This window comes from Dicentrarchus labrax, unplaced genomic scaffold (genome assembly GCF_905237075.1).
Source record: "Dicentrarchus labrax unplaced genomic scaffold, dlabrax2021, whole genome shotgun sequence".
NCBI lineage: Eukaryota > Metazoa > Chordata > Actinopteri > Moronidae > Dicentrarchus > Dicentrarchus labrax.
The window spans coordinates 6,383,918-6,408,513 of record NW_026136712.1 but is presented as its reverse complement, the minus strand read 5'-3'; the positions used below and the strand labels follow the sequence as shown (position 1 = coordinate 6,408,513).

The window sequence follows — 24,596 nt, the reverse complement described above, 5'->3', positions numbered from 1 at the left end:
CAGTCTTGTTTCTGTCTCTCTCTCTAGTTGTTCAAATGTGGTTTTATAAATAAATCAGAGTTTGACGTTGAGAAGTCTACTGCTGCCCCTCAGGTTACTGTCGTCACCGGTGAAGATGAGATTTATAATTAGACTTTCAAAGTAAGGAGGTGGTGTTGGAAAATAAATTAAAAGAACCGCTTTCCAGCTTAAAACAACAGTGTGTGTGTGCAGTATTATGTGGCACTTGCTCTGCTCAGAGATGACAGATGATGTTTCTGTTTAAGGAATTAGTTTTGTGTGTGTGTGTGTGTGTGTGTGTGTGTGTGTGTGTGTGTGTGTGTGTGTGTGTGTGTGTGTGTGTGAATTAGCAAAAGATTGATGAACAGAAAAAGACTGTTAGCAACTCAACTTCATTTTGAGGAAAGAATTTGTCCCTGTCTGTAATTTGTCACAGTTATGAGAAATCACAATGCAGCTGTACTCACTTCTGTTGTCTCCATCTGGGTTGATCTCGTCTGAATTTGTCGATGCGTCTCGCCCGTGTGCAGCTTCATTCTACAGAACTCTCAATTGGTCTCAACAAATTATATACACAGACTTTACTTTTTAAGCTGTCCCAGAATATTTGTGAAACTGGTTACTGGGCCTTTTAGGGACATGAGAGGCAATTTGCAGAACATCTTCCTCCCATTCAAAACAAAGAAATCCCTAATCTCTGTCCATATGGAAGGAGTTCAGCTGTCATTTAACTGGGAATGAAGATTTTGTAAACGGCGCACATCCAGAATACTTTTTATGCATCAATAGCATCACTCCAGTGGGAACTATCAGTTGCTTATACGTGGGTGCTTGTGTAGAGGGCGGGGCCTACGCAATGTTATATGAGCAACAGTAGCAGCAGCAGCAGCAAGTGTTGAATGAGTTGAATGTCAGTTGAAATTGGCTGCAATTAAAAATGAAAATGGGCGGGTTAGATATTTGCTGCAGAGGGCTGAGTATGTATGAGTTGTCTGCCTTAACTGGCTCATTGGTTTTGCTCCACAAATAAATACAAAGAAGTTATTTTTGACGGTAACCTCTCATTCAAACACTGTTCAAACCTCATCGATTGAAATACCAACCTCTGCACATTCCTCGCCTTTGCTGCTGCTGAAACTCTGAACCATTCAATATGGTATATCCTCCAAAAATAAGGGAACGTCTGGTTTATGTACCATGGAAGATTCAGAAGGGATGATTTATTAAGGTAGTGGTCAATGTGCAGATTCACAGAACTAATTTGTTTGTATAGTACTTTATATAGTATAGATTTTCCTTGTTGACAATCCTTCCTGTACATTGTGGCTTAACCCTCTAACCACTCATTTCATAAACAACCTGCATGAAAAACATTTTGCTTGTTAAAAAGGCGTTTCAAGCCAGGGGCTTCAGTGAACCTGTAGTGCTTCTTCTGATTATTAATTCAGAGGAACAACCAGACATTTCTTGGGAGACCTCTTCAAATGAGGAATCTTTAGATTTTCTTAAACCTTCAAAATTAAGATTTTGAAGATCCATTACCTTGACTAACCCCAAAAGTGCATTCAGCGAGTTAAAATTAAGCGAGCATCTGCACATGACAATCATGCATATTCATAGACTCGCAGAAACAGATGTTTCAGGCCTTAAAATAAAGAAAAGCGTGGTTGCAGAATCATCAATCGGCTACTCCTGCTTGGAAGGTTTTCTTTCAGCATCCCTGGATTTTACAGCGTCAGTATCCACAAATTAATAAGATATAAAATATAGTGTGCTTGGATTAAGGGTTACCACCATGAAGTACTGTATACTGAGAAGGGGAGTAGACAAAATATATGTATTACAGAGTGAGAAGAAGTGAATGTGTGTGTTGTCTTACTCACTCCCGCCCTTCTCGTACCATAGATCAAACCCCCTCATATTTAATCTTTATTATTAAAGTGGTGGAAGGGCAAGGGTGATATGTGATCAATTAATGCTCCTGCGAGCCATCTTCTGTGGAAATAATATGGCCACCGCTCTGCCTGCTTGTCCAAACCATAATGAATCAACTCTAATCCCATAACAACGATATTCACAAATCACGGCTGTGGACAAGCTCTGCTGAAGACCACAGCGGGGTTGTATTTTTTAATGTGAAGGTGTGCCAGAAGTTGGCATAGGTTGAATTTATAATTTCACTATTCACAACACAGAAAAAGCAGATCGCAGTGTTTAATAATTTTTCTGAATTTTAAGAAAATGTATATTAATTTTAGCCACATTTTAGTGAGTATTGTTTATAGTCAACAGAAATTAATTATCTACTTTATAGTGAAATTTTAGTCTCATGCACTTTTCATTTACATGTCTTCTGAACGTAGAAGCTACAGCTGTAGCCATCTTTGGTGTGTACAGTTAGCATGGTTCCATACTCTTTACTGTCTGGTTTACCTTGAGATGAGTAGCTAAAATGTCGCAGAACATCCGCAGAAACATTAACAACCTACGTTAATCCTGCACACATTCATACTGACGGACTATAAACACAAAAGATGGTCAACTAAAAGTCAATGTTAGCTTACCTTTTTAGAAATGTTGCCCCGGCTGGCCTGCGTGTTAAACATCGGATAACGCCCTTATATTCCTTTTTAGGGAACATCCATTATCATTAATCTCGCCATTAGTTAATCCTGAACGCATTACTATATATGAGAAAGAAAGTCAACTGAAAGTATCTTTAGCCTTACCTCCACGTCCACGTGCACGTCCACGTCAGCTTTTCATTTAAAGGTCCAGTGTGTAGGACGTAGTGGCATCTAGTGGTGAAGTTGCAAATTGAAACGCACGAGAAACGCGACCGTGCCTATCTGGAGCCAGCTAGGTTTAGTTTGTCCCTTCTGGACTACTGTAGAAACATGGCAGTTCAACATGGTGGACTCCATGGCCGGTGACCCGCAACATCTGTAGATATAAAAACTCATTCTAAGGTAACAAAAACATAAAAGTTTCTTATTTTCTGGTGATTATATGAATATTATATTCAACCCCTCCCAATAGATCCTCCTAAATGTTGCACACTGGACCTTTTGGTTGTCAAGGAATATTATTCCTGACAGTAATCATTAATGAAATAGCACTGTATGTATGTGTGTTCCAGCCAGATCTTGCACTTTGTGTACATTTCCTTTTTGTTTAAGTTATCATTAAGATTTATGAGGAGAAAGACACACCATATGTCTGCTGCCTATGTCTCAGTTCTCATAAACTGAGTAAACAGCATGTTGAATCACTGTTGTGATAGCATTCTGGGGAAACTGACTTTTTATTTATGGCTTTATTACAATTTTATTTTTCAAATTAGATTTTAAGCTGTTCCTCACCAGGCTAAGTCATTTATTATTACCTTTAAGGCCTCCCTGTCAGGATATGACGTCCTAAAAGGTTATGATCCTAAAATAAAAGTATCTGGTAGCAGGGAATAGCCTCTCACGCAATGTTTGAAGAGTAGTTGACATTGATTACAAGGATGAGAACACCATATTGGAAGACTGACAAGAAAATTAAACATTTCAACATTATTGCCTCTTCCTCGCTTACATAATAACACATTTTGTAGTCTATGTAATGCAGGGTTTGGTATTCTATATCATTACCCTCTCGCATGTTATGATCAAAGCAGAGGCACAGCAAATCAACTATTGTTTTATCACAGAGAAAAAAGTGACAAATTTGTAAACTTAAATTTGATCTAAACATGGTAGTGCGCCTCGTACATTTTCACAGCTGCTGTGGATGAGTGGAAATCAATGACACAGGACAAAGACGTAAAGATATTTGTTCTGAACAATAAAGAGTTGAGCTCAAAGCCCCGAGAAGCACAATCAACATACTGCAGGGAATAGTTCTACATAGAGCATTGCTCTGCATGTTGTAGCTACGTCAAGGTTAATACAACACAGAACTCTCCTAGTGCTCTGTTCTGTGCTCTGAAAAACACTGAACAAATGGGAACTATTGGGGAGAGAAATGTGGACCAGGAGGACCCCTTTTCCACCAAATTAGCTCTGGTTCTTGAACCGGTTCCATTCAGGATTTAAAAAACAGTAAACAATAAATAATGTTATTAGGAGTAAACCTGCCTCCTGTGGGAACTGTCTGTAGTTGAACACAGTCAGTTTATATGCTACTGTTAATTGTCGGTCATAACGGTCGCACTTTGAGAGCTTACAGAGGTGGTACGCGCTGTAAAAACATTGAGAAACACTGATTTATAACAAAGAACTTGCTAACTTACTAACTTAAATAGTAGTAGTATCATGTATGTAAACAGGCGTTGAATGAAACCACATTAGTATACCCAGACAGTAACATCCTGGATTAGTGGCCAAGGACAAAACAGACATTGAAATAAAAGCTCCAAGGGCTTGTTTGACTTGAAACTAATGTAAGAGGACCTCAGGAGGTTCCTTAGTGAACTCCTTTTATAAAGACTTCAAAAACCCTGATGGCTTTTCAAGAAACATTTAAGTGCTACTTAAAAAAAGCCAATTTCAGATGAACTCCGGGTGGACCCTGTATATTTTTCGGAAAGCATACTACTGCACTGGATTTGGGGAAACCTGCACAAGCAGAAGTAGTTTCATAACACAAAGTGTGTATATCCGTGTGTGTTGACTGTGTAATGCTACTCCTTTATCACAGCGTAACACTGCCTCTAACTACAGACCCTGGAGAGTGAGGGATGAACAGCAGAGCCAAGGGGTGGAGGGCGAGACAGACACACACACACACACACACACACACACACACACTCAGAAATACACACTGTATATGCACACAAGTAAGCAAGAAAGCAATGAGCTGCATGACTGCATGAATAGAATAAAGATTGTCTGATGCTCAAGACACTCTTTCCCTCTTCTGTCCTTTCATATCTTCAATTCCTTCAACTAATTTTCCTCTCTATAGCCCCTCCCATACACACACGCACACACACACACACTTGCTATCTTTTACGCTGTATCTCTTTCTGTCTCTGTCTCCCTTTCTTGCTCCATCCTTTCCTTGTTCCATCTTCTGAAAGTGCGATGACAAATGTCAGCCCTGCTCAGTAATCACAACAATCAGGCTCTAGTTTCCAAGAAAATAAAGGCGGAGAGAAGGACATAAAGCAACAACTACCAAGATGTGAAACTAATTTACTCTTCAGCTTTTGATTATTTTTCTTTCCCTCCTACACATACAAGCCGTGCAGGACTGCATCTACAAAACAGCAGCCTTTAGAAAACTCCCTCATCTTCGTCAAACCGTAGAGATACACAGTGACTATTCATCAAGCTGTCAGTCCCTACTTTCTTTACTTAACAATATCAAAGCCTCAACAAAATGCTGCAGTATCACACAGAGCTCCTAGAATATTTTAACTAAAAAAGCTTGCACACTGTGTCCTTTTTAAATATGCCGAGATAACACTTGGGCTTCAGCAGAAGTTTTAAAGCCCAGTAGGACTTATTGGAAGAATGTGACATGCCCTAATAGGATTTCCAGACTATTGTTTGGATAATACTATCATGTCTGGGCAAGGATTGAATGGTTTATAGAGGCATTACAGAATAATAAGCGTGTCTTTTCTAATGCCCAGACAAAGCCTGCAAGCACCTTATGGTACCTTGTAGAAAACATATCCCAGATAAATTATCTTGGGATGAGCTTGGCACACTATTGAACAACTCCTTCATTCAGCTATATGATTGTCCAAGTATACACTGTAACTTTAAAGATGCACATTTTCGCTATAATAAACCTTAGTAAAATTATCACTCCAAACCACTTCTCCTCAGCTCTTTGTAGTGTTCTAGTGTCTTTCAGCTCATTGTTTTGGTTTTAGAAAACTTAAATGTTCTGATTCACCGCTCTCAACAACCTTGTTTCCAGTTGCAGCAGACAGATGTTTTTTCCAGCAAAAAAGCTCACGTATAAACCCAACAATTGCTACCTGCCCAAATGACCTTATGGTGGTCATTTTGGAGACAGTTGATTGAGTCTCATTCCCAGGTCATACAGACGCTTTGGGTTATGGTAAATGTGAAACCAACACAACACAACAGATGGCGTTCATGCTCCCAAATATGTGCATGAGGATTAAAGTAGAACAAAGACATGAAAAAGAAAGACTGCTCACTCTGTGATTACCATATTAATAAAATACAACTGTGCTTCATTAAAATGAGCACGGATGAGATATCATGACATAAGGCCTCATTCAGATTCTTTCACAGCAGCAGTGACTGATTTCCATTTAGAAAGTGTGTGAAAGCAGAGGTTAGGGGAATGTTAAGGCTTTCTCCTGAGATGGAAAGAGAAGACAAGCGGCACAGACCAAGCTTTAAAGTGGACAAGTCAGACTCACTGTGGTCGGCTGCCTCCGATGCTAAATCTTTGCTGAGATTTGTGACAGTGAGGCAAAGAGGGAGAGGAGGAGAGAGAGAGAGAGAGAGAGAGAGAGACCCCATGGGCCCATGGCTATCCAAACCTTAAAACTTCTCAGAGACAGACAGAGATGTATCTCATATTAGGTACAGCTATGCTAGTCTACAGAGGGAACTGTCAGCGTAAGGAGGGATAAGAAATGGATTGTAATATGGGAAGAGAAGGATGAAGTAAAGCGTAAGAAGAGGATCTTGTCTCTGGAGTTTGATGTGCCAAAAGGAACACAAGGTTAAAGATTTCAAGTCTTGATCGACAGATGGAGCTGCGAAGAAATCACAGAAGGTCAGGCCAGAGCGCAGCATCAGGGAGCAAGAGTAAGGAAGGCGGGAGACGGGGGAAGAAAAGGGGCTGAGCAGGGAAGATTACGTTTTTGAAAGAGAAGCTGGGGGTGGGGGGTCTTTTTTTTTTTTTTATGAAAATACAAATAAAAAGGCACATATAGGAAATAAATAGATGGAGAAAGAGGAAAAAGGAATGGGAGAAAAAGAGACTCACAGAGGGTGACAAATCCAGGATTAGCTGGTCTTATTGCCAGATGCAGGGTCTGAGCCATTCTGTACCAAACCACTGTAACATGAGTGCAGAGGAGAGGAGGTCTTTACGCAGCCAGATAACAAATTTAGCTCCACTTGTTCTGGTCTAGAGAGGCTCAGTGTGCATTTATCTGAGTTAGGTGTGTTGTTTTGTAAACTGAAATTGGTTTGTAGCCTACTGGATCAGCCTTTAGGCAGCTTTCAAATGTGTTGGCTGCCAAAAACGTAGCCAAAAACCATAATATACAGCACTTTCCCAAATACATCACTCACTTGGAACGAGTGGCTGCCTTAGTTTTCATTTTCAATTACCCACAGAGCTTAAAGCATTCACCTATACACTGTTCAGACTGTTTAGTAAGGTTGACCTTGGAACAAGACAAAGAGATTACAGCCTTGCTAGCCGCTTTGTAAGGCTGAACTTACATTTGATCGTTCAATGCTAAAATCAGTATGGCAACATGCTAACAAAGATATTGTTCCCATGCTCAATGTTTAAGCAGGAATCTTTGGTCAACATGTTACCATGCTAAAACTTTCGTATTAGCTTTAAAGACAAGAGACATAAGATAGACTTTATTAATCCTGCACTGCGGACGTTTTGGGGCCGCCATTAGCGTTGCAGATATTTGGTCATTAGACAAAGTGTTGGCCCGATGATGGTGCTAGATGAAATGTTTACGGATCAGCACTACTGTTACTGTTATTAGTAATCATCCTTATGGAACCGCCAAATTCCATGGCAATCCATCCAATATTTGTTGAGATATTTCAAAGTGGTGGACGACCAACATTGCCATACCTAGAACCGGGCTGCTTGGTTAAATTAAATGTCAATTGAAATGACAACGCTGTTTAAAAAAAGTGGATAATTAGCATGAAGAATGATAGTTTGTGTCACCTACAGACTACAACTTCCAGGAAGTCCAAGGGAATCGCCTTTCAGTACCATACCGGGTATTTGACTGACAGATGATCTGAGTGCTGTTTAAAAGAAAGCACTGCGGATGTCAACTGTATGAGAAATTGCTTTGACCCTCATCAGTTGTTGCACTGCTGTACACAATCTTCCGGTTAATGATAAACCACAAAACAAATATACATGCGTCTGTGTCTTTCATGTGGTACCTTTTTGGATTGAATGTGCTTTCTTATTGACTCGAAATGACCGACTGTGTTGGCTTTTATCAAGAACAAATGTCCATTTCCTCTAGACTGCTAAGCTTGCATGGCAGGCTTAAAGTGTGTGTGTGTGTGTGTGTGTGTGTGTGTGTGTGTGTGTGTGTGTGTGTGTGTGTGTACGTGAAGCATAGTTGCACACAAGAGCAACGGGACATGTTGGGGATTTTTTAGACACAGTAGAAGTTAATGACTTACTTCGATATTAAGAGAGAAACATGGTATGCAGACTGAATGGCAGTGCAGTAGTGCCGTGGTTTCCTTTCCCTCACTTCTTACCAATTATCTTCCATCTAACTTTCAAACTCTAAATTAATTTAAATAGCATATTTTGTGTTTTTATTGTGCTTTGTAATCAGCCTGCCTTTTTAAAACAATGGGCGCTGAGCCTGACCAGACACCATTGACAAAACAAGTCATTTTAACTTGCAAATGATAGAACTGTACAAACAAAACTGTTACTCTTTCCACAGTCTTTTGAACAATCAGTGCCTCTGGTTTGATTAAAATTAAACCTTTAATTCACAGAGTTAGATATGAAAATAGCTGTGAAATGGGCTGCTACGGCTGCCTTGTAACCTTGACTAATCCTTGGGGACAGACGAGTCGGCCAAAGTACAGCCACTAAACTTGTTTTGTGGCACTGAGAGGCTCAGGCTGTTAATCTAAGTCTTTGTAGGGATGGAAAGTATCCCTACAGAGATAGACCTTTTTGTTTTAACCAGAAACAGCAGTAATATTGCTAACACTCACCGCCAGGAGAAAAAGAAAAGGAATTTGACCTCACATGTCATTATAACTTCATTCAAAATGGACGAAACAAAATGAAAAGAATGCTGCTTTGAGATCTTTGTTGCTAAGTAGTAATACTTTGCTACTTCCCAATGAAGTTGCATTTTTATGCAGTCAGTGTGTTACACCTCAGATTGAAACCATAATTTCTGTCCAGAGTCCAGAGTGAAAGTTTTATTTGGTTTTAAATCGGCATAGAACTGGTGGCACATAAGGGTAGGTTAATATTACATTTTTAGGAACTTTGTTCTCTTAACTGCCTGACTGTCGCACAAAAGTACCTTAATGGTAGATCTGTCCCCGCTCGAAATCAGCAGGGCATATTATGCTGATTACCGTGTGTGAGACCAGAGATTCAATGATTTCGTTTCCCTCTCGTCAGTGAAATAGGTCCTTCATTAACAATATTTCTGTGCAGTCTTTGTCAGGATCAGTTTCTTTGACAGAGGAGCAAAGTGGGTGTTCATGCTACAGTACTTTATTTGAACCCAAGGCCAGCGAGAGGAAATTACTTTCTTTTATTTCCTTTTTATTTCTGAACTTTTGATTTCAGTAACCTCTATAGAGCACATCTGTCATTGTCGAACGAGTGCCTACAGTCATTTCTGTATTCATCTCTCGTGGAACCACTCTGGGTTCTCTCTTAATTTGTCTTTACCTGAGCCCTCATTTTCTTCCTGAAAACTTGAAGAGCCAGCAAACTTAAACAATTAACTCTCATTAAGTCAGCGCTAATTAGACGGAGCGTTGTGGAGACATGCATGGATAATGCGTGTGTGTGTCTGTTGTAAAAGCTTTCTGATAGGGTTAGCTGGCTGTTTCATTGTTTACCTCCCGATAGTGAAGTAGGAGCCAGGGAGAAAATGAACAGCAGCTGACGGCCAAATGCTGACAGTTTTGTTTGTGTCTGTAAAGTTTCTGATGGGCTGCTTTGCCAGAGAAGCACCTGGCTGTTTCTCTACACTAAATATCTCTTTGACTGCTCAGTGTTAAAGTTCTAAACCACACATGAGACTCCTAAACCTGACAATTTTGTATACCTGTTACACTGCTGCAGCAACTATATGCTTCTCCTCTTTACTGTTCCCAAAAACCTGTTACAGATAGAATAATAAGACCATAGTAAAATGTATGATGATCTTGGTGGGTGATCAGAGTTTCAAGTACATTTTTCCACTTTTTCTTTTGAGTTGGAAGACTTCTTGTGAGTTCTGATTACTCATATATATTCAGAGTAAAGGCTGGTAGGGCTGGCAGGTTGATTGACAGATAGCTTAGAGCTGTCTGGTTCGTAAGGCTGCTGTTGAATTGTTGAATATTAATGATCATTTGTCAATAGCTCAGCACTGTGTGTAGATGTTGTGTGTTTATTCTTAGCCTGTGTGTGTGTGTGTGTGTGTGTGTGTGTGTGTGTGTGTGTGTGTGTGTGTGTGTGTGTGTGTGTGTGTGTGTGTGTGTGTGTGTGTGTGTGTATTCTTTGTGTCTTTGTAACTGTCACGTGTTTCTGTCTTTTGTGTTTTTATAATTATTCAGCTGTCGTCTACTTTGTGTGTGTGTGTGTGTGTGTGTGTGTGTGTGTGTGTGTGTGTGTTGGCCTTCCTTATATACTGGTGTATATTTGTGTATGTGTGGGTGTCTACGCTGCACAGCACACTACAAAATTGTCAGTCTGTCAAAGCCCATTCCAAAATCTGCCACTTTACTGCTGCCATGCTTATCAGCTAACACACACCTTAGAAAATATGACTTAAGACCTTCTTGTGTCAACTTTTACCATTGATTTCCACAGCTCCCTATTGAAGCTCATCGGGTTATTTTTAGGATGAAGCACCAAAGGGAAATGAGCGCGCCATTTAGAACAGCTGACATTTTATTTAAACAAGCACTGCATGATGGAGTGTATGTATGGGGGCTATGAGGCCCTACATTAACTCACAGATTTGACTCATTCATATGAGAAGCTTTCTGTATTTTTTGTTCCGTCTGTGCTTTTCTAACTGGTTTGTACAGTGGGCAGGACTTAGTCACATAGTGTACATTTATATCTGTGCACCAATGTTGATCTGTATTTTGGCAGTTGAAATCAATCAAATCATATCAAACCTGTCGTCATTAAGTAGATGAGTTTTTGAGTGTTAAACTATATATCTAAGTTTCTTTTTCCGAACATGAGCTTGGATTGTTCAGCATTTAGTAATAAATATCTAATTGTATAGATAAATACTTAAAGGACCAACCAACTGAATACCGCTCGCCTTCGAAACATGTAGGAGAAACTACAGTGGATGTGGAAAGACACATCTAGAGCCAGTGTATGGTTTGTCTGCTCTGGGCTACTGTAGAAACATGGTGGGTAATTATGGCAGAGTCCATAGAAGAGGATGCGCTCCCTTTTGTAGATAAAAACGGCTCATTCTAAGATAACGAAAAGGATTCTTGACAGCTCTTTTTATTCCAATGAGCTGGCTGGCTTTGACCCACATGAATGTAGTCTAATTTGGATTTGGTTCAAGGTGCCTGTAGGCTGGAGTCTAGTCATCCTTGAGCTCACACTTGGCTCTCTGTCTTTTTTGTATGACCAGAGGGTTTGTTATCATCTGAGTTATGTGAATGTTCTTCCAAAAGTGTCCCTCAGAGACTGTAGGTTTCTGCTGGGACAGATGGCTGTTGAGCAGAAACTGTGGAAAGAAAAAGAAAGACAAGCTCTCGCAATCATTCTTACTTTGAACCTTTTTTTTAAAATTCCTTTTCTCATGCCGTCTCTCCGCTTTCGTCTTGTTGGTTATTGAGCAGCTGTGGAAGACCTCATCACAATACAAGAGGATCAAAACAAGAGAGGGGGCGAGGATGGAGAGCGAGAAATGGAGAGTAAGTGAAGAGGGGACGATGAGGAAAAATAGTGTGGACAGGAGAGAAGGTGAGGGGAGATGAGATGGAACTGGGGCCTCAGATTATTGAAAAATCACTACCGGAGTGGCCATGAAGATTGTTGCTCTCTGGTGTGTGTATGGATGAATGGATGAGAGAGAGAGGAACGGCTGGAGAAGAGAAAAGGCAGAATGTGGAGGTCTTCACAGTGAGGACTGTTTTTCAGCATACAAGTATGGATCTTAACTTTGGTTCAGGTTGAATGAATCTTGATTATAATTAGTAGAACAAAAGTAAGCTCGTGAAGATGGAATTCCATCTAAAACGTAAAGAGCCAACACCTGTAACACCTAATGTCTACTGCGCCACATATATTCATGTGTTAACAGGGGTATTAATTGGACTTGCAGCTGCAATATTTGCAACGACAAATCAGAAACTGCAGGAGGTGGGCCCTGATTGGAGGGTGTTGACACTCTTTTCTTGTATTTTAAAAAATATATATAAATGTCATGATGTAAAGTAGTCCCAAACAGTTGACTCTATGTCCGAATTGGCCTTACAAGGTTCATGGTGATTCAAAACGGCAGAGCTATTTTAAACCCACGAAACGCATTTTCATAACTTTGGTTAGAATGTCAATATTAGCACCAGTATTGATGTGTTTCATCATAGTACAGTCATATAATTCAGTTTAGAGCTAAAAAATAAAAAATAAAAACAAGTTTCAGGGTGGAGCACATCTCTGTTGTAGTTTTTATGACAGCTGTGTTTTAAAATACCAGTGTTTCAAATTCAAAATGCAGAAAATAGCACCACTTTAATATATCTCAACCATTTTCGCTCTGCAATTTTAATATAAATAGATATATATTTAACCTATGACTTGTTTGAATGCAGCATGTGGAAATTAATGTGTCGGCGCGTTATCTGAGGCACAGTAAGAGCTGTCAAAGATGGAATTACTGGAGAAATTGTCGGTAATGACACACAATTATCAGTGTTGCGAAGCTGCTTCTTCTCTGTGACTGTAAGCTTGCGAAGAACTATTTTTTTTTCTACTGTGGAAAAAGCACCTGCTCTCTCTTTTGCATCCAACACAAGGTCAGTCTAAAAACGACTTTGGGAAGTCAAGCTCCTAGTCATTAGTGAATATGTTTTATCCCACTGAATATGAGCGCATTTCTCTGCCAGAACATCATCTCCTGCTAACTCGGACACCTCTGGAGCTCAGCAGAGATGACATTTTCAAGGTTAATAAAGTTAATAACAATAACAGCAGCTTTTACTCAGAGCATTTTTGGCCTTTACGACTGATTTCATATTCTGAGACGATTGACAAATACAGCTCCGTCTTTGTTTAGTGTGTGGATTTGTGTCTATATGTGTCCAGGTGTGTGGTTCACATATGTGTCCTTGTATGTCATACAGCCAAAAACTGATAACCAGCATCTGTTTGTCTGCTTTCCAGTTCAGCAACACAATAGATATGAGACTGTGTTTTCAGTGTGAGTGCCAAATACAGCTGTACATTATTATTATTATTATTATTATTATTATTTGTTAACAGTTAGGGTTTTTTCAGTTCTCCTGTTGTCAAATGATGACGAAGACATTGACTCACAAGTATAATGTAGCTGGAAAAAGACTGCATAAGAGGTGGGTCAAGTCAAATCAACTTCATTTACAGGTTGCTTACAGGGTTTGAAAAATTATTTAAAGACCACAAAGGACACAATATGAGTCATATGACAATCTAAAATAGAGCACTTTTTTTAATCCAGTATGATGAGAAATATATTGACACATGGACAAAAACATTCTTTTCTGTAATTCTTTAATTTATTCATAAAACCTGCTTCACATATCTACCTCTGCTCATCACAGATAGCTGATAGATTTCACATCAAAGCTGAAAGATTCTGCAGGATGGTGCTGTGGACTCACAGTTATGTAAACACCCAGCCTACACACAGTGCTGCTTACATCTTTACTCCAGTGTAAAGTAAAACATTAGTAACACTGTGTGTCACTGTAACACTCCAGCTTCAATCCCTGTTAGTCCTGCATCCATCAGACATTAGCACACTCATTTCAGTTGTGTCTCTTACATAAAAGAACCAAATAAAACTGCCTATAACAAACCTCCAGTGACTCCAAATAACCATTACTGGTTATGTATAATGGCTGAAAGCCCTGAAACATCTGCGCCTGGATAGCTGAAAAGAGTGCGAACACTTCCCCTTGGTGGTGGGGCCAAAGTGCAGCAGCAAATGGATTTGGAATGGCTGCACCTGTAAAACCCTCTGTGTGGGTAATTATTTATTCAACTTCAGCTTCCTGTTATTTCATTATCCATAGTGCCAAACATAATTCTATTTGCTTTGTGTAAAGTGTGATAATTGTTTATTATTTAGAAATAAAATGAGGAGTAAGGCAACAGAATCTTTTCATTCACAGTGGGGTTAGCTGTGCCTATGTGCCGGCTGCTGTATTGCTTCTGATAGCCCGCTTAGCTGCAATGTTGTTGGTGTTCATGCTCAGTTTACATAAACTTTCCTTTAACTTTAAGGTGATTGTGGATCTTTTTCCAGGTCTGTGCTCAGTTTGGAGGACGCTGTGAGTTATTCCCTGTTCAGTTGTTTTTTTTCCACTGTTTTCACAGCTGTTAGGGTTGTCAGTGTAGTGCCGGCCTGTAGTGGTTGAGACAAGTGGTCAATTTCACTGATCTGTACAATGTAACCAGCAAAACAGTTTATGCTCCACCTTCTAGTAAGTTCACATCATTTGTGGCTTTGGTGATTGCTGGGCATGCTGGGATTGTATCTCGTCCTTGTCATCTAGTGGGCACCTCCAGTCTGTCCTGTTTTTCAGGGACATAGATATAATGGGCTTCTTTCCCTGTCTTCTCCCCTTTATGGGAGGCAGTCAGACAAGGGGTGTTGCGCGGTGCTTGTTTGTGGTAGGCGTGAGATCAGCAAGGCTTAAAGGTCAGTGGCTTTAGCCTTCTGGTCCTACTGGTCTGACCCCTGATCATGGCCTTGTAGTTGGTTGGAAGGTAATTCAAGCATCAGTCTTTGATCCCATTAATGGGTACATGTTTAAAGGCTGAGCAGATGCCAAAACACTACACAGTGGTTTATAATATTACAAGGAGGTATTTTACAACTCTGGAAAGTTATCACAATCATCACAATCATTACAATCAGTCTGTCTTTTACCAGTAGAAATATGCCGTTCATACTACAAAGCAATCCACCCAACGCATTGGCCTGCCTGATGACGTCGCTTTGCTTTTCAGCCAACACACCTCTAACACATCGAGGTGTTTTTGATCAGCACATTTTAAAACTTTGGGGACAAGCGTGATCATAAGTGAAAGAAACCAACATTGACTGTCAGTGAGAAATGGGAATAGTCTGTTTTGTTCACCATCCATTCACCCCGACCTCCTCCATGTGCATTATTGTTGCTCTAAAATTACATCAACTACTACCTCTTTTGCTCCCATCATTATTCCTAATCCCACTAGAGGCCATTTTGGGGGGCATTTGCTTAAATGACTGATATCGGCCTTCTTCTTGGGATAACAGTCTCCATTTTCTAAAAAGCTGAACCAGGTTCAACTTTCTTCTTTTTGGAGCTGTTGCACTCTTGCTACATTGGCAGAGTGGCTTCATTTAAATGAATGAGGGGGATGCATCATACAGTCTGTCTGAACATGGCTAAAGACTCAATATAGCCCAACAACAACTGGCTGGCTGAGTTTTGGATTTAGATTTGGGCAGTGGTTTTCAAACTGTGGTCCAGGGAACAACAGGGGTCCTTGAATGGGTTGTAAGGGTTTCCCAGCAAAAGGAGGAATATATTATTTTATTTAATGTGCATTTATTGTCCAGGTTGTTGACATAAATACATTTTTTAGAACCCCTGTTTTAGAGTACAGCAGCCATTTATACAGCTGGTACTAGAAGCGATTGATTTGTCATGATTTCTTACATGTAAAAACGTAAGGTGCTCTGCAGCAATGAGGGAGCAAACCTAGAGTCTCGTACATTACTAAAACCCCATTGTTTCCAGAGGCTGCCCTTGAGAAGCCTCTTTCCAAGCATACATGGAGTATACTGCAGTAAAAATGCAGCAAATAAGGCTCAAAAGATGTTAAGTGTTTTCAATTTGTAAGGTAAACTAACTATAACTCACAATATTCCATGCAATATGGATGAAATGCATTAATAATGAGGGGAAGTATGTTGTTGGAGACTGGGCCAATTGCTCAAAGCTTCAAACCCACCAACACAGCCTTTAGATCTAAAGTTTAAGTGCAAAGCAGAGAACTGGACGGAAACCCAGAGGAACCTTTGGTGCAGGTGATGCATCATTAAGCACACTGACCAAATAAGTTAGGCTTTGTTTGCACTTGTGATTAGCTTATTTTCACAGCTACTCTATGCTGAGCCACTTGTAGAACAGGCTGCCTGCAGGCTTGCTCCAGCCTCTGATTTCTTACTCATATTCCAATCCACTTCAACCTAGCTGACAGAAATTCAATTCAGTTTAATGAATGCAGTTTTGTGTGTGTGTGTGTGTGTGTGTGTGTGTGCGCGCATGTTGACACAACCTTTTAACATATAACACTGCTCACTCTTCTGCTGTATATTCAGCAGCTTTCTTTCATTATTGGGGAGGTCTTCATGTTATCTGACCTGCCGACCTGTGGTTAGTCCTGCTTACAAGTCTGGGGATGCCATTTCAATGAGAAAGGCTTTTTCATCAGTGAGTGAAAAGCAATCATAACTTCAATTTCTCTGCTCTTGAGATTGGGGAAACGGACCAGGTGTTTTCTGCTGGCAGCTCCTTTTCTGTTCTTATGAAACACAAATGATCTGTCCTGTGGGTCTTCATCTGGAATTTAGAGTTTTGAGTTGTTCGACCAACCATCGGTTTTGGACTGCTATTTTCTTCATATTCATCTTCTTCTTGGACTGGTTTGAAACAGAGACTCAAGATCGTATGTGTTTGGCAAATGTAACACTATCTTTGGTCACGTTAGCTTAGGTTGTTCCAATAAAGAGCAGGGCAGTACATCTGACATTAGCCTAATAGCATCCAGGATCTTTGACACATTGGCAAAGTACTTCCCAGTGGATGGACTAGTCATGAACTGGGTTTTTTGTAAAACGTATTTTATAAACTAATGTAAGCTAGTTAGGTAGTGATCCTTAGTTTTGGAAATAAACACTTTCATTCTTGTGTTTTGGGTTTTAGAAAGCTAGAAAAAGGCACCTCCAAATTGTTAAGATGGCGAGTATCACTCTTAGTAGAGCTTCAACATACTAATGCAAAGCCTGACAGGTCTGCACGTATGGTTGCTATGTCATATCTTGAAAATGAGACCCCAAGTCTCAATGAGATTATCTGTCTAAAGGCGATTGGAAAATTGCCATACGGGGAAGTGGTTCAGTGAATGGTTAAATTGAGCCTTTATTGTCAAATTTTAGAATTTTCCTCACTACTAGTCCTTGAAGCCATCGTCTTCCCCTTTAGGAGTGATTTAAGGCTCTTTAGTGACTCACTGTATAACCTTTTTTGTTGGATCTTTCCTTCTGTACCAAAAAGATACTGATTCTGCTCATGCAGTAGGAGAGCTCTCCAAGGTCTTCATCTTTCCCCCCACAGAGACCTCAAAGCATGTTACTGAATAGTAAATTCTGTGGTCTAATCAACCAGGGAACAGTGTGTGCACCCACCAGTATCTGCATGCAGAAGGCCTACTGTCCTGTTCTCCTTTGCGCTCAGAGCCAGATATTGGATGGCAGTCAGGATGGAGTAAATGTATAAAGTATCCAGGGAGCATCATCAAGGCACAGCAGTAGCATCCCACTAACCATTTGACGGGACAGTGATGTGTGTTTCAAACATTTCACAATAGGATAACAAGACATGTGTAGAATGCTAAAAAAAAAGGTTCTATGTTGCACCAGTTGGAAGCCAGCTTCCTTCCTTCTCATCCATCTTGTTTGCCAATTTGATCACAACCCCTGTAATGATAGATGGCAAAGTTATCTAGTTGAAAATAACCCAGAAGCTGCTGGTGACCATGGTGTCATTTTGAAATGATCCCTACAACCAATTATTTTCCTCATAAAAAGATCTCACAGAGGTATTGGAAAGCTATTTTTTGTGTGTGTGTGTCATGTGTGTGTGTGTGTGTGTGTGTGTGTGTGTGTGTGCGCGTGTGTGTGCACTATGCTAAATAGCTTGGCAGCCATGGTGTTGGTAAATGATGCAACTCCCTGAAACAAATGTCTTCATCATAACAAAAGGTGTGTGTGTGTGTGTGTGTGTGTGTGTGTGTGTGTGTGTGTGTGTGTGTGTGTGTGTGTGTGTGTGTGTCAGTGCACATAGAAACATAGATAGTACAGTGTGCTGAGAACATCACAGTGATAAAAGAGTGCCTCGCAGCAGAGGCCAAGCCCTTATTACACCAACTGTGGTCACAAAAAGCCAACCATAATACAGCTATAGGACACTGGACTCGCTTTCCAAAGTAATTCCTTCCCCTTCAGCAGCCCTTGAAAGCACCATTTAGTCTGGTTCAGTCTCGTCTGTAATCTGTTATAAGCAGTTTTTCTTCAAGTGTTTCAGTTTTTTTTATTTCTCTGCTCCTGTTGCCTTGCTTTCTATGTGTGCAGATCATTAATTATGTTTTGTTTTTTTCTTTTGTCTTTCAGAATAAAGTAATGAGCATCGACGCTGTAAAGGTGAAACTGCAGGTAAGAACAATATATTTCTATCTTAATTATTTTAGACTATTTAAATGGAGAGTCTACTTTCATTTCTGTCAAAGTGAGGTTATGTGTGTTTTCTTTTTAATAACTAATCACCAGCAACGGTTTCCCATGGCGTAAATACCTCCCATACATCTTCATTGCCTGCCGCGTGAGGGCGAAGAAGCCCAAAACGATGACTTAATGAGGCCTTAGTTAATCTCTATCAGTCAATTAGCCCGCTGCTCTGCCTGACTGAAGACACTAAAGGGAATAGCAGACTTTCCATCAGATTAGCAAGGCTGGGAGTTATCAGCAAGGGACAGAGATGCCGATGAATCCTCGTCATTCAAAAACAGCATTAGATACTGTCTGATGAGTTTTCCACCTCAATTACACAACACTCACGTTGTCTCTCCCTTCATCTTTCTCTTCTTTAATGGATCTGTGTTCATCCATCAGTCTATCTGTCAAATGTGATATTTCCGGTGATTTCCCAGGAATGAGTTTAATGAAACTTGCAGACACATAGGCACTTTTAACTACTTAAAATTCTTAACACATAATGGTTGAATTAGTACATTACTTTGTAATACATCAAAATGTTGTTTTGATGTCTTTGAGATGCTGCTCCTACTTTGATAAACAATAGAATAATGATGTTTGAACTTTTTACACACCACTTGGCCCGATGTGCTCTATCTAAAAAGCAATTGAACTGCATGACACAACTTTAAAAGAATGCTTGATGAGGTGGGTTTGTGACAAAATTATGGAGGAGTGGTGGTAGGAACAAGGGCGTGTCCAGAGGCGGGGGCCTATTATCCTTACCTCTTCCACTCTGCACTGTCTGTCAGAGGCTGGTTTTAAGGGTAGAGTGATCATATGATACTAGATAACCTAAAGCACCCATTGGTACCAACCATGTCATGTGAGCAAGGCGGGAAGGCGGCTAAGTAATGTTCCAAAGTTAGGCTACATTTTGGCCATGGAAAAACTGGCATGGACATTTTCAAACTGATCTCTGATCTTGAGAACTTTTGTTGAAATCATTTAAGGAGCATGGAAATATGCAACTGCTTCAATGCCAGTTTGATTGTAATTTTTGAAGAGTTGGTGTATCTTACATTTGACTGATCCAATTAGATGGACCCTTGTAGGGGGCAACAATTTGTTTTCCCCCTATAACACTCGCACAAACACACTGATCCATGCCACACACACATTTCTATGGAATCCCTAAATGGTTATATATATATATTGTTTTAAATGAATCCTGTTATCTCAAGATCTTTTCCCATTTGTTTAAAAAAAGGTTTTCCCTCCTAGTGATTTTAATATGAGGGAATTTACATTATGGCCAATTATTGTAAGGGATAGACTTACGTACAGCGGGTTAAATTGGTGACCTGGCACACAAGCCTATGACGGACTTTGGGTGAGATAGATGATATCGACCCACTTTGGCCTCATAACAAGTCCCAGTTTAGCCCCTGCTGGTGCATAATCAAAGTGAGTTGATCCGATGGTAACCTGACTTTATCCTGAGATAACAAAATAATTAACTTGTGATCTCAAGATAATGGCATTAAAAAAAGGTTTAAATCCATGACCCTTTAGGGCTTCTGTACACTTCCCCTGTGATAACATTATCATATCTGCATCAGTACTGCACCATCTGTAATTTCTTAAATGAATTTCAGTTACACTTTATTTTTTCACATTTGGTAAATGGACCTGTACTTGTATAGCGCCTTTCTAGTCTTCCAACCACTCAAAGAGCTTTTACACTACATGCCACATTCACCCTTTCACACACATTCACTCAGTGATGGCAAAGTCCATCGAACAAAAACTAACATTCATTCATACACACTCACACACCGATGCACGGCATCGGGAGCAATTTAGGGTTCAGTATCATGCGGCACCAGGAGCCGGGGATCGAACCCACAACCTTCCGATTAAGGAACAACCTGCTCTGCCTCTGAGCCACAGCCGCCCTGCTGGCTTTTCTGTTTTTCTTTACCTGTGTTCTTGACTTTGTTTTATATTAAGATGCATTCTCTCAGGAGGTTTTAATTAAAGTTGTATTTAAACCATACAGTATACTCTATTTTAATTGTTTCTTGCATTAGAACAAACCAACAGAATTTAAATGGAAAATGTGACAAAGAGCCTGTGAGGAAGAGGAAGACAGAGATAAATTATTTTAAAACAATGACAGAGGGAGTGTACCAGTCAGTTCAGGCAGTGTATAGTATAAAGGAACAACATGAGGTCAGATAAAACTGTAAATGCCCTTTTATAACATCCAGAGTCACCATTGTCACTGTCATCATCTTTATAATGACTCTTCCATTGTGATATCATGCAATACAAAGCATGGTTGTCAGCTGGCATAGGCTATTGTAAGTATGAAAAAAAAAAAGGGAAAAAATGTAAGACTGTTATTTGGTCTAACAAAATCCTTTTTGGCTGATTAGCTTTCTTTTTTAGTTTGTATTTTCAAAAACAATGTTATCACTTACGAGAGAAAGGGGATTAGGATGAGGAGCATATAAAGGCTCAGGTAGCGTTGGCTGGGTTTACTGGAATGTAACGTAACATGCATGCCTCGTAGAAATGAGTTAAAGTTGCTCATTTTGTTGTGTTATCAAATAAAAGTTGGGTCACAGACACAGGCTCAGTATTATTGTAATCGATGATGATGATGATGATGATGTTCTCTTGTTCTTCCTTTGTAGATCTGGGACACTGCTGGACAGGAGCGTTTCCGGAGCGTCACACACGCTTACTACCGCGATGCTAATGGTAGGTTTCCCCCTGCGTTTGCCTGTGTGAGCCTGTTTGATCGTGACCGACATCGTTCCCTCAACTTTTTTTTATTTTCACCTGACGCAGCCAAACAGTTCTGACTGACGTTTCATTGCCCGTGTGTTTCTTCAAATGTGTGATTGGCACCAGCAGTGTCCCTCTTTCCTGTTGGGAGAGCAAACAACACTCAAGTTGCGGCTGATTTGATAGACTGGTGTGTGTGTGTGTGTGTGTGTGTGTATAGGTGTGTGTGTGCAGGTATTCACTGGAGGGTCTGTGATGTGCAGGTTCCCTTAAGCGAGAGGCTAACCACTGGGTGGGAAAATGAGCCTGCCTCTCACACAGCGGGGGGTCGGACAGCTATGAGCTATTCCCGTGTGTGTTCGCGAGTGTGTACGTGTGCGGCAGTTATAATTCGAACAACCCCACCGTGTACAGATAGCAGTGTGCCTGAGGCCAACCTGAATGAGCAGGTGTTGAGGAACACATGGACTGTCTCACACACACACACACACACACACACACACACACACGCGCGCATGCACGCTTACACAAACACACTGCTGCACAGACATGATCTCAAACAGGAATCTGTTCAGCAGCCTACAAAATAGCATTGTAATGGGCAGCTGTTGTGAATGTGTTCCTGTGTTATCTTTATGTATGAGTGTGTCAACTGCATGTTTGTACAGATGTGTTTTCAATGGGTGTATACATGTATGGAGCTGCATGTGTCTTCATTATCTGTAACAACACTTGTGTGCTTTTTTTCCTTGTTTCTCACATGGACTGGATTTCTCTGTACATGGACAAGTGTGTGTGTGTGTGTGTGTGTGTGTGTGTGTGTGTGTGTGTGTGTGGCTGGCCAGTTGCCCGGTGTTATTCTGATCTGTCAGTGCAACAGTTTACCCTCGCTGATCTTTAACAAGGCACCCAGGGAGCCTCGAACCAGCTCCTCCGAGTTGTCCGTCTGTTACTGACTTTTAAATAAAGCTCATTCCCGTCTGACGGGCAGGATCAGGAGAGAGGAAGCATCCCGAATGCAGCTGTCACGAAAGCTGTCAATTCCTGTGAACTAATGGACGTTTTTTTTTTTCTTTTTCTGTGAGTCAGACGTTGAAAGAGCCGAGTCAGAGAGCTGTGCCTGGTTTCTGAGCACCGACAGGTAGAAGTGAGCGAGTCCGCTGTCTAAAGAAAGACTAAACAATTATAGCGCCTCAACATGGATCTATATTCCAAAGCATGACGCATCGATTTTGGAGAGGAAAACACTGCTACAAGTTCATCATTTAAAAACTTGTATAGAGGATGAAGTCTATAGTTATTATTGATAAAACACTCATAAATCCTTAGAAGATCAGTGTGTGACATGTGCTGTCTCAGAAGACATTTTGTTTTCAAGTATTTGTCATTCTTTTCCATCTCCATGCGAAACATTGGCCAAGCACATATGCTCTGCTCTCTGTTACAGATATTTCTTTGGAGCTCCTCACTATAGCCAAAGTTTTCTGCCACCGAACAGCTCCGCTGCCATCTGCTATTAGTTGAGAAAAAGATTTAAGCACATAAGGTGCTAAACTGAAAAGTGTCCACAAGTCTCAATGAAAATGTCAAATCAACAGCCTGCCAGTATTTTTCAGAGAAACAGGAACATTTCCAGACTGCCGGTTATGTCACTACTCAAGCTAAAATGGATGATTGTACAACAAATGAGTTATAATCCATTGTCATTTCTTATGAATAGATGTCTGCTATGTGGGCCGTTTCTCTCTGTTGGAGGCTGATGTATACCCAGCGTCACACAGCGAAAATACACCACAGTGCTGAAAGCTTGGTGGCAAAGATGGAGACAAAAATATTATATGTACATGGGAAATTCCAGTTCTGTCACTTTGAAGTTTTGGTTAACATTCCTATTAGTAATATTACCATTGTACTCAACCTGTTAATTGCTCCGATGTGACATGGCTAAAAAAGAAGTTAAACGGTTGTGTATAGTTTTCCTGTTCAGTCAGGGATTATTACCAAAAACTTGGGTGTACTCATTTTCAGTTTCACCTTCAAAGAGTGCTTCAAAAATGTGTCTGACAACCTGAGTGCTCATGTCTGATGCCCTGTTGGACTTTTATGTAGCGATGCCACTGTGTTTCCAGACCTCAATTATTTTGGTGACTGCAATGGTATCATAACAGATTGAAATGATGGGCAAAACAATGAAAATAAGACCCAAGATGTAAATCACAGTTTTCTTTTAATAAGCTTCTTTTCTTTCTTTCTTTTTTTCCTTTTGCCGCTGGGAACCTCAGTTTCAACAAGATTAAAGATTCTACAGCCATGTTAGCAGCTCTGTGAGGCTATACTCAGGCACAACGGTGCTTTTGAGTTAACTGCTAATGATGTTTAGCAGGTATGATGTTAATCATCTTAATTTAGTGTGCTAGCATTTGTTAACCAGCATCTAACACATAATACAGGCCATAAAACTAAAGTGGACTGAATTGTTAAAGTTATTATTAATTATTCTGAGGGGAACATGAAGCCTAATTGCAGGCGTAAGGTGATCAAAGTCATTTTGGTATCATCCGAGAACCGTGAATGACTCTACAGAAACTGTGTAACAAACCATCTGGCGCATTCAGGTTATCAATTCGATGTTGAGACATTTCACTTGATTAGTGAAAATTATGACCTGCAGATGGTGCTACCTGAAAAGTATCAACAACGTCATTAAGAGTCATCCTCTGAAGACCATGGACATTCTGTGCCAAATGTTATGACAATCTATCAAATAGCTGTTAAGATATTTCAGTCTGGAGCAAGTAGAGGACAGACAGACAGTCTGACATTGCCGTTCCTAGAGCCACATGGCTAGCTTGGCTAAAAACACTGCAGCATGTAACGTTAACAGCAAAAGAAACAGCAAATGCCTGGCCCAGCGACAGCTCAGCTGTTGATAGAAAGTATTACATGTCTCGAAGAGACTTTGCCCCTAGACAGTTATTGATGTTTGTTTTATTCAGCTTTGGCCCCAGTCTTGGCTGTCATTAAGCCCTTAATGAGAGAGCAAGAAGTTCCAGACAATCAGTGCAAATGAGCTGGTGGTTGCAGTGAGCCCAGTGCAATCTGCCAGGCCCATCTGGTGTAGAGGGCGCCGCAGAGGTCCAGC

The 24,596-nt window shown here is 40.4% G+C and overlaps 1 protein-coding gene across 2 annotated transcripts in view; it reads left to right on the top strand.

Annotated features, from left to right (window-relative positions):
* LOC127373483 (ras-related protein Rab-26) overlaps positions 1–24,596 on the top strand; it is an 85,419-nt gene that overhangs the window by 15,107 nt on the left and 45,716 nt on the right. For both annotated transcript variants that reach the window (XR_007886914.1, XM_051418003.1), the window contains exons 3-4: positions 18,578–18,619; positions 21,361–21,427. Coding sequence is in view for 1 of the 2 variants with exons in the window: in XM_051418003.1 (XP_051273963.1) it covers positions 18,578–18,619; positions 21,361–21,427 (109 nt within the window). In the remaining variant the exon portion in view is untranslated. The remainder of the gene's footprint in view (positions 1–18,577; positions 18,620–21,360; positions 21,428–24,596) is intronic.